At 35.2% G+C, this 11,832-nt stretch overlaps 1 protein-coding gene across 1 annotated transcript in view; it reads right to left on the reverse strand.

The window, feature by feature from the left end:
* Positions 1–11,832, reverse strand: part of LOC103201376 (dystrophin-like) — a 2,052,823-nt gene that overhangs the window by 1,889,147 nt on the left and 151,844 nt on the right. Inside the window, exon 8 of the mRNA XM_042781676.1 lies at positions 512–599. Within this exon, the coding sequence (XP_042637610.1) occupies positions 512–599 (88 nt within the window). The remainder of the gene's footprint in view (positions 1–511; positions 600–11,832) is intronic.

Consider the following 11,832-nt stretch of genomic DNA (forward strand, 5'->3'; position numbering starts at 1 on the left):
TCTATCAGGAAACCTTTTGAAAATGAGTGAAAAAAGGAAAAGCTGTTTAGAAAATGTTAATATACAATTAGGAAACAGATATGTTGATGAGGTCCTCCCCATAATTTGAGTGTCTTTGGAAGAATATATTGCAAACATTTAAAATTGAATTATAATTGCTTCTACATATATTACATGATTGCTTACATTTTCAATTATTTCTGCAAATCTTTCTTCTGAAATTAGTTGGACAAATGCTAGCAGGATTGTATAGCAGCATTGAAATTGAATTCTCTACAGCAGATGGATAAAACATTCTACCACATCCCAGTTTTGCCCATTGGTCTTAAAGTGAAATTTTCTTTAATAATTCACTTAGCATTAAGAAAGAATAATAAAAAGCTCACAAATTTTCTTTAATTTACATTTGCATCCAGGAAGTGCTTGTCTGATATAATTCAGCTGATAAATATGAACCTATGTGTTTATCAAATCCCTAAGAAGATGATCTAAATCAACTCCGTGTAATTACCATTCACCATCTGTTCCACCAGGGCCTGAGCTGATCTGCTGGCATCTTGCAGTTTTCTGAACTTCTCGGCTTTTTCTCGCTCTATGGCCTGCAGCATGATAGCAAAGGTGAGTATTTCAATACAAGGATTGTGAAGCTACACAGTAATTATAACTTCTACTTGCCCTTTTAAACCTTAAAATCGTTCACTCTGTCAGTTTAGCATCTGAATCTAAAGACTTTCTCAACTCCTCTTGGCACTGAAAGCATCAAAATTGCAATGAAAGCAACAAGTCATTTTCATCTTGAATTGCTGCTATTTTTAATAATAGGATCTCAAGTCTTAACTTCTTTACATAATAGTTTCTGCTGATTTGCAATTTGCAATTGTAAAAAAGAACCAAAAAAGACAAATCATAATGAATAATGAAAGGATAAAGTGTCAGAGAATTTAAATAGAACTTATCTTTTAAATATACACTATTGGAATTAATCCTAATAATACAAACAAACATTCTCTATTACAAATCAAAATGAGAATCCAGTAAACATATGAAATGGGAAAATGTACACCAGCATGAATAATTTAGCAGAAAAAATATCAAAATGCAAGACTGCAGGCTAATTTTTCTTTCTACAATTGTCAAAGTACTCGCATTTCCAAGGAAAAATAGATTCCATTTCAAAGAGATTTCTAAATTCTTTTGTTCATCTCTCCTAACCAGTTAACTTTTGAACAACAAAGTTGATATTATTTGAATTAACAAGAGCTACCATTAGATACTCTTGACCTTAACTCAATGTCTCTATAGAGATGTAAATTATAACCACAATGCAGTAGAACTCCATTACTTAGTCATTAAAAAGATATGTTGTTGTTGTGTTTGCCATCGAGTCCACTGGACTCATAGTGACCCCTTGTTGAGTTTCTGAGGTGGTATCACTACAGAAATACATTGCCCAATCTTCCTTCCAAGGAGTGGCTGGTAGGTTTGAACCGCCAGCCTTCTGGTTAGCTGTCAAATGCCTTAAGCATTATGCTACCAAAGTTCCAATATATATTATCTGCCTTAAAACACATAAAAGTATGTTATATGTCCTGCCCACAGGAAAAGCAACCTAGAATACAATTTACATAAAATAAGAGCAATATTCTTGTGACTAAAGATAGCACTTTATAGAGGCTTCGGTTTGTGGCAGGAGATTATTCTACATCACATGCTTTTTCAAAACTTTATTTAGACTTAAAGGTTTTCAAGCAAACATTCCAAGATGTAATATCAGAGTACAGCTGGGAGGACATACTAGATACATGCATGGTCTACAGTGCTGTCCAACAGAACTTTCTGCAAGGGTAAAAATGTTCTCTATCTGCATTGTCCAATACAGTTGCCACTAACCATGTGCAAGTATTGAGTACTTGAAACATGGCCAGTCTGAATGAGGAAATGATTTTTTAAATTTCATCAAATTTAAATTTTAAAAAGTCACATGTGTGTAGTGTCAGTGTAACTGTGCAGTGCCAAAGTAGTGTTTATCATTTGAAAGCAAAGAGTTTGGTATATTTCTTCAGATAGTATGGTGACCTCGGAAATACTTTCAAAAAAATATGTAATCATCTAGCCTAGACTATTTCCTGAGCATATCAAATGATAGAAATGCCTATGAAATGTTCTATAAATTTGACATATTTGAAGAAAATCTCATTTAAAGAACTAACCACAATTCAGCATCAGCACTCTGTTTTTTATTTTTGTAAAAGCTCCATGAACTAAGATTACTGGATTCAAGGTCAAGACTTAAAATGCTAAAAGAGCAAATGGTCAAAAGAATATAATCCAACCAGGAACAGCTGCAATGTATAAAATGATAATGATAATTGAGCACAATTAATAGAGTAAAAGAAAAGTACTTATAGCACAGCTGGGAAATATACATGTTATATTATGTTGTCAAGAGCAGAAACTACAAAGGTGATAGGCACATTTAATATCTTGGATTGTATTTGAAAATTTCAAAGCACACACATTGTGGCAATTTAGGATTATATACTCCCAGAATCCCATACCAATTAGCAGGTGAAACTTCTGGGTTATCGTGAATGTCAGCGCCACAAATAGGGGGGAAACACAGAAGGTTCTAACTGGCTAGATGAATGGAAATATCCATGAAAACCAAGTGACACATGGGTTTTCCAGTATTTTAAACTTGATCTCCATTAAAAGGTAAATGATATTTGTAAAGGTCTCTGTGCACTTCAGAAGAGGGAAAGTAGGCAGAGACTAAGGAAATATGTATTATATTCACAATTAGTGAGAGAGACAGCAGGATTATGGATGCCAAACATTTGAACAAACAAAAATGAAAACAAATTGGCCTTTTGTTTTGTTTTAGAGATATCCTAGCCTATTGAGTTCCTGCCTCTTTTTTTTTTTTTAACGTGAAATCATCAGAATATTGTGTGGTCTTCTGCAAAAAATTAAAAAAAGATTATCAATGGCCATATTAATGTCATGATCACAATCTCTTAATTATAAGCATCAAATGAGACAATCAATTAGTATTATGAAGGAAGCACAAAACATAACTGAATATTTCAGGAGGTACTATTAAAGCAGTTTGATTGACCATAAGAATCCAGTTATTCTAAGATAAACAATGACAACAAAACAATAGCAAAAAAAAAAAAAAAAAAAACAGCAAAGACACAACCAATGCAATAGATGCTATCCTCTCAAGTGACTGAAGAGGAAACTGAGGCACAGACAGGTTTGAAAACATTGGCATAACCACAGTAAAAGCAGAGTTCTTTACATTTCCTCTGTCCTTGGCATTATTTTCCTTCTTAAATCAGGAAACTCACTGAGGACTTATGTGTTTCAGAGTCTGCTTCCCTGTGCCTTTCTGTTTATTACATATGTGTGTTCACACAGAAACATATTTTAAAAATTAAAAGTATATTTAAACAGAACCTATAGTCTACGGCATTTTGACTGCTAACCAGAAGACTGGCAGTTCAAACCCACCAGCCACTCCTTGGAAGGAAGGTTGGGCAATCTACTTTCGTAATGATGCCGCCTTGGAAACCCAAGGAGGGGTCACTATGAGTCAGATCTGACTCCACGGCAGTGAGTTTGGTTTGTTTTATAGTCTTAAAAGCATTATTTCCTAATATGTAGATTATTAAATACTTCACACAGGTTATAAAAATATTTCATATACGTAATTGTAGGACCTAAATATATATATCACTTAACAGTTACATAAAGACTATATTCTTAGTTGCTAAAATAATACTGGATTATTCACAATTAGTGAGCCTTATTATTTAAAATGCAAAACCAAAAAACAATGGTGTGCATAATTTTAAAAAAAATGTTTAAACTAACTACACAAAAAGGGAAGTTATTCACCATTTCTTTAATAATTTGATTAAAAACACTTTATAACCTTCCCTCCTCCTTCTTTATTGGCATCACTCAAAAGCCTTCACCTTTCATGACCTCTTCTCTAATTAATGTGAAAGGAAGTTTGATATTCCCCAGGGTTTTACCCTGAGTTTAGAAGCAATTAATTGTCTATTCACTTAACATTCTATAAGGAATTTTACTTTTGACCAAAAAGTCATTTATTAACAACTCAAATGTTCATTCAGAAGTAATTATAGCTTTCATATTGGTCACAGATCCCACCTTAACAAAAATGTGCCTCCAGAACTGAAAAAAAATCACTTACTCATGCAATCAAATATTTATAGGGTTATAAAGTTAGTACTCTATAACCCTATAAACCCTATAACCCTACAAGGAAGATGGGGCAATCTACTTCCATAGTGATACTGCCTCAGAAACCCAAGGAGGGGTTGCTATGACTAGGGTCCGACTCAACAGCACATAACAACAACAGAATTAGCACTATATTAGACATTAGAATACCAAAACAAAAACAAAACTAAAACTAAATCCCAGTCCTTGATTCTCAGAAACCTACAATCTAATATATGTCTCTATGGTTGGAGATGAGGCTGGATAAGTATACAAGAATCAAATTAGGACTGACTTCATGAAGATGATGTGGAGATATTGAGCATGTCCAATGTTGTCCAGCCAAAGTCCACTAGGAGAACACCTGAAGATGAAGATAGTTAGGTTTATGCATTCCTTCAATGAGGGAGATGGCATATGATGGTGAACCATGAAGTGTCTCGATAAGTGTATGTTAAAACCACAGCTATCAAGTTGATTCCAACTCACAGCAACTCTACACGACAGATTAGAACTGTTCCATAGGTTTTCGAGGTTGAAACCTTTGTGGAAGCAGAGTGTCACATCTTTTCCCAGAGTCTGGCTGGTGGGTTTGAAATGCCAACCTTTTGGTTAGTAGCTGAGTGCTTTAACCACCGCACCACCAGGGCTTCTAAGAGGATGATACCAAAACCAAACTTATTGCTGTCGAGTCGGATCTGACTCATAGTGACTCCTCTTCAGATTCCTGAGGCAGTATCAATACAGAAATAAATTGCCCCAACCTCCTTCCAAGGAGTGGCTGGTGGGTTTGAACCACCAGCCTTATGGTTAGCAGTTAAATGCCTTAGGCACTAATACAGCAGGATTTGAGAGTGTGTTACATGATGGAGGGGGTTTCAAAGAAGCAGTGCTTTGCTTTTGATTGGATGCTGTCAAGAAGTGGGGAATAGCCTGTAATCGAGTATCTTAGAATCCTTATCTAGAAAGCATAAAAGGAATCCTATCTATCTATGATTAGTGAAGATGCATATCTGTCATATTCATAAGGATGGGAGGCATTTTGTCATTTTAGGTGGCTTGGAGGATGTTCTGGCTTTAGTCTGTGTTCAGACGTGATTACAAAATGGCCTTGTCTTTGGCATAATCTACGATGACCACATAGTGGCCTTGTCTGAAGTTGACATTCTGAGAAAGTTCATATTTAATGGTAGACCACTGCAGATTAAATGTGAGCTTCAGTACAACTCTCAGCAAATCCAAAGTTTAACTGAAATGCCAAGGCTGCTCCCAGCTATCAGCATCTGCTTTTTTTCTCTCTCAAATTATAAAGAGGAAAGATAGGATCATAGCTTTGTTTTGAAACATTTATTTGGCAGAGCTGATAGCAAATCTGAAGGAGTACAACATTAGGTCAGCCATGATACTAACTTTAACCGGGGTTGTAGTGATGGGAATAGAGAGAACTGAACAATTTCAAGAGCAGTTATTGGAGCAAGATTAATCGCACTTGTCAAAGGGCAAACTTTTGAAGGCTAATGAAAATCTAAATGACTGAGGTAGCTTGGGGTTTTTAAATGACTATGTTGAAAGAGAGAAGGGAAACCTCTTTATCATGTAAGATATATATATATATATATATATATATATATCAGCTCTTAAGAGATAAAGAGGTTTATATTTACGTTTAAGTGAAACATTCAATTAAAGTTAGATATCTGGGTTTGATTTCCAGCCAACGGACATCATGCACAACCACCACCCATCTGGTAGTGGTGGACTACATGTTGCTATGATGCTGAGCTGGTTATGGCAGAGCTTCCAGACTAAAACTGATAAGAAAGAAAGGCCTCATCATATACTTCGGAAAATCAGCCAACAAAAACCCTATGGGTCATAACAGTTAGATCCACAAGCAAACATGGGGATGGGCAGGACTAGGCAGCATTTAGTTCTGTTATGAATGGGGTCACCATGAGTCTTAGGCTGGCTCAACTGCAGCTAAAAAGAACAATAAGAAATTAGACAATCGGATATATTGGCAGGGGCTTTAGGGGAGAGATATTAGCTGATAATATATATTTGTGGGTCATTAGAAAACATATGATATTTGAATATGAAGAAATGAGGATATCCAGAGAAGAAAAACAAAGGAAGAATCATGGAGAATATCAATATTAAGGGATAAATGATATGGAACAAGTCGTCCGAGAAGAAAAAAAGGTAAACACTTGTTGTTAGTTGCCATTGAGTTACTGCTGGCATATGTTGTCCCCATGTGTACAGAGTAGAAATATTCCATAGTGTTTTCAAGACTGTGGTCATTCGGAAGCAGCAGATTGCTAGGCCTGTCTTCCAAGGCAAAGTTGGGTGGGTTTAAACCACCAATCTTTCCATTAACAGGCAAGTGCTCCGCTGTTTCCACCACCAAGTGACATCCCATCAACTGAAGGAGTAAAGAATTTCATGAAGGATAAAGAGGTTAATAGGATCAAATTCTACAGAGACATTGATTAAGATAAGATATGGATGTATTCATTTATGGTTTTTTTTTGTTTTTTTTTTTGAGATTAAAGCTTTCTCAAAGGTGGAAAACCCCAGAAAATACAAGAGGCTGAAAATATAGAAGAGATGGTGTATAAATGAACTCTTATATTATCTGGATAGCAGGTCATAGGAAACATTTTAGGACATAGACAGTGATGAGCTTGACAACATACACTGAGATTAACCTTAACTAACTAAAGCAGAGCTTCTTCCATCAAGGACAATGGAAAGAAAGAGATTATAGGCACATATATGTAACTTGAAAGACACTGTTTTTACCAAGATAATCAGCCAGCAAAGGTTTCTGGTGTGAAGTATGGCAAAACATTTAAAGGCAAACCCATTCCCTTCGACCTGATTCCAACTCATAAGATTTTATTCATAAGACAGAGTAGAATTGTCCCATAGGTTTTCTAAGGCTGTAATCTTCACAGAAGCAGGCTGTCACACCTTTTTTTTTTTTTCCCATGCAGTGCCTGGTGGTTTTGAACTACCAATTTTTTAATTAGGAAGCAAACACTTAACCAATGTACCATTAAGGCTCTTTGGGAAAACTTTTAGGAGACCTATAAAAGCTCTAAATAATTGTTGAGAGAAATTAGGAAGAAAATTAACTAGGGACACATGGAAAGCTTATGAAGAAATGCTGATGACAGTCAAAGTGTGTTATTTCTGGAATATTGTACTGTTTGACAAAGATGACGCCAACAATATAGTCATGCAAGTGGATGTCTGAGTTGAACAGATGAAGAAAATGGTAGCTTTTGAGAATAGCAAGATAGCCCACATAGGGAGTAAGGTCACTAATGATGAAGGCATAAGTTGGAATGGAAAAGACTGAACCTAGTGCCAAAGTCTTCAATTAATATGAGAAAATAATATAACAAAATGATTGATAGATGGTTACTTGGCATGTACCTCAGGGGAAGAGATATTATAAAAAGATACATTAGTACCAGTGGCATCAGTAGTGTTGGTGTCACTCAATGTGGTAACTCATGATGCCACCTTCCATACCAGAGCATACAGAATCCTTACTAATGTTTATTATAAATTTTAATCACAAAATATGTGATAAATATAGTTGTAAATTGCTCAAACGTAGCATTTCTTAGTTTATATGAATACTAACAAGAATGTTTTGTAAAATCTTTCTGCATTGAATTACATTATTAGATACACCATTTTAAGTAACTGAGAGGGAGCCTTTTTGGATTTTTCTCCTTCTTTTCCTTTAATTACGACTTCATTCTCAAAAAAGTTATTGATATAGATTCACAAATACTAACTAGCAAAATATTGTAGCTAAAACACCAGAAAATTTGACAAAATCACTAACTATAAAAACACCCACAGCAAAGGAAACGGTATGTACTTGTAGTGCGTGTAGACAAAACCACATGATTCAAAGTGTCATTGTAATTGGGTAATAATGACGGCTCTGACTGAGTATATTAGGAGGTTGAAAAAGTAAATTAACTCCCTAAGTTTGGAACAGTCTGTTCTGTATTGACATTTCCTGACTTCTTCTCCATATGGAAGTACATAATTATACCATTTATTCCCTCCATTTGCTTTGTAGTTGGTATCATTTAAAGATTTACTCTTCTGGTTCTCTATTTTCCATTTTGTAAGCTTATTTTAGGTTTGAGAATTCTTTTCCTAGGTTGGTTTCTGGGTGGTGTTGTAACATGTCTTAATCTTATGTTGCTGTCTTCTGTTGTTCGTTTTCTGTTAGAAGGATTCCCTTCCGCATTTCTTGTAGATTTGGTCTGGTTCCAAACTTAGGGAAATAAGAATGCACTACAGGGTAACCAACAAAGAAAATTAATAAACTTTCTAACCAAAATAAGAAAGGAGAAAATCACAAGGACTTAGTGAACACAAAAGCATTAATAATGAAGAAAAGGGAAAGGAAACTTGATAACAAAATGAACTCAGCACAGAAAAATATTTGGAACAAAGAAACCATCAACACCACAACAAAAAACACAAAATAATGACAGTGATAAATTCATACCTATCATTAATTACACTAAATGTGAATGAATTAAATGCACCAGTCAAGAGGAAGAGCATGGCAGATTGGATAAGAAACCAAGACCCATCAATATGCTGCCTAAAAGAGATTCACCTTAGACTTAAAGATAAAAATAAATTTAAAATAAAGGGATGGAAAAGAAAATCAAGCTAATGGCACCCAAAAAAGAGGAGGAGTGGCAACATTAATTTCTGGTTAAAAAAAAAAAAAAGATGAAAAAGACAAAATCCAGCATAAAGGACAAGAATGGGAATTATATGATGATAAAAGGGTCAACAGACCAAGAAGACATAATCATAATAAATATCTATGCACCCAATGAAAAAGCTCCAAAATGCATAAAACAAACATTAACTGAATTGACAGGAGAAATAAACAATACTACAATAGTAGTAGGAGACTTTAATATACCACTTTCAATGAAGGACAGAACAACTAGAAAAAAAAAATCAACAAAGACACAGATGATCTCAACAACATAATCAACCAACTTGACCTCATAGACACTTACAGAGCACTCCACCCAACAACAACAACAACAAAAATACACATTATTTTCTAGTGCACATGGATCATTTTCCAGAACAGACCATATGTTAGGTCATAAATCAAGCTAAATTTAAAAACATAAAAATTCTACAAAACATCTTCTTGGATCACAGTGCTATAAAATTAGAAATCAACAATAGGAAGACCAGGGAAAAATATCACGTACATGGAAACTGAATAACACACTGCTCAAGAACCAATGAGCAACAGAAAAACAAAGTGTGAAATTAAAGATATTTCCTAAAAACAATCATGAATGAAAACACAACATACGAAAAACTTTGGGGCACAGTCAAAGCAGCATTCAACAGTCAATTTATAGCAATTAGCACACACATTAAAAAAAAAAGAAGAAACAAAATCAACTCTTTAACCCAACAATTAGATAAAGAGCAATAAAAAATTTTCAATCTCTAGAAGAAAAGAAATAATAAAGAAAGGAACAGAAATAAATGAAATAGAGAATATCAACAAGACTAGAAGCTGGTTCTTTGGAAAGAAAAACAAAATCAACAAACCACTGGCAAATGTAATGGAGGAAAAGATGCAAATAACATAAATAATAAATGAAACAGGTGACATCAGAACACAACTAGCCAAAATAAAAAGGTTAATAACAGAATACTGCTGTTGTTATGTGCCATCGAGTCAGACCCAACTCATAGTGACCCCTGCTTGGGTTTCTGAGGTGGTATCACTACAGAAGTAGATTGCCCAAACTTTCTTCTGAGGAGTGACTGATGAGTTTGAACTGCCAGCCTTCTGCTTAGCAGTCAAATGCCTTAGGCACTATAGTACCAGAATACTGCATAGAACAAATTTGAAAATCTGGAAGAAACAGACAAATATCTAGGAACACAAGACCTACCTAAACAAGCACAGACTGAGGTAGAAAATTTGAACAGACCCATAGCAAAGGAAGAAATTAAGCAGGTCATAAAAAAACTCCCCATGGAATAAAAAGTCTTGACACATATGGCTTCAATGGGGAATTATATCAAACATTCAGAGAAGAGGTGAAACCTATCCTACTCAAGCTGTTCTGGAACACAGAAAAGGATGTCATACTTCCAAATTCATTCTATGAAGGAAGCATAACCCTGTTATCAAAACCAGTCAAAGACACCACTAAAAAGGAAAACTAAAATGAATATGTCACTAATGAATGTAGACACAACAATTTTCACCAAAACCCTAGACAATATAAGCCAACACTGTACAAAAATAATAACATGCCATGACCAAGTGAGATTCATGCCAGGTATGCAAGGATGGTTCAGTATTAGAAAAACAATCAATGTAACCTACTACCACATAAATAAAACAAAGGAAACAGAACAGATTATCATAGCAATCAATGCAGAAAAGGCATTTGATAAAATCCAGCACCCATTTCTGATAAAAACTCTCAGCAAAATGGGAACAGAAGGGAAATTCGTCATCATAATAAAGGGTATATATATAAAACCAACAACCAACATTGTTCTCAATGGAGAGAGACTCAAAGCATTCCCCTTGCAAACCAGAACCAGGCAAGGGTGCTCTCTATCACCACTTCTCTTCAATATTGTATTAGAAGTTCTAGCCAAGGCATTAAGGCAAGAAAGAGAAACAAAAGACATCCAAATTGGCAAAGAAGAAGTAAAACTATTTCTATTTTCAGATGACATGATCCTGTACATAGAAAACCCAAGAGACCCAGCAAGAAAACTTCTGAAACAATTGAAAGGTTCAGTGAAGTGGCAGGATACAAGATCAACATAAAAAAGTCAGTTAGATTCCTCTATATCACAAAGAGATCTCTGCAAAGGAAATAAGGGAAACAAGACTATGTACAATAGTTGCCAAGAAGATAAAATCTTTTGTTGTTGTTAGGTGTCACTGAGTCATGTCCAACTCGCAGTGACCCTATATACAACAGAATGAAATACTGCCTGGTCCTATGTCAGCCTCACAATCTTTTCTATACCCCACCCCACTGTTGCATCCACTGTGTCTTTCCATCTTGTTGAGGACCTTCCACTTTTTCGCTGAGTCTCCACTTTACCAACCATGATATCCTTCTCTAGAGAATGGTCCCTTCTGACAACATGACCAAAGTAGGTGAGACAAAGTCTAGCCATCCTCGCTTCCGAGGAACATTGTCATTGCACTTCTTCCAGGACAGATTTGTTAGTTCTTCTGGCAGTCCACAGTACTTTCAGTATTCTTTGCCAACACCACAACTCAAAAGCATCAACTCCTCTTCTGTCTTCCTTATTCATTGTCCAGCTTTCACATGCAATTGAAGCAACTGAAAATACTATTGCTTGGGTTGGGCACACCTTATTCTTCAAAGAGACATCTTTGCTCTTCAGCACTTGAAAAAGGTCTTTTGCAGCAGATTTGCTCAAGGCAATACGATGTCCAATTTCTTTTTTTCTTTTTTTTTATTAGGATTTGGGTGAAGATTTACAGAGTAA

The sequence above is a fragment of the Orycteropus afer genome, unplaced genomic scaffold (assembly GCF_000298275.1).
Source record: "Orycteropus afer afer isolate SDZICR_OR568_19922 unplaced genomic scaffold, OryAfe1.0 scaffold00148, whole genome shotgun sequence".
NCBI classification, from domain to species: domain Eukaryota; kingdom Metazoa; phylum Chordata; class Mammalia; order Tubulidentata; family Orycteropodidae; genus Orycteropus; species Orycteropus afer.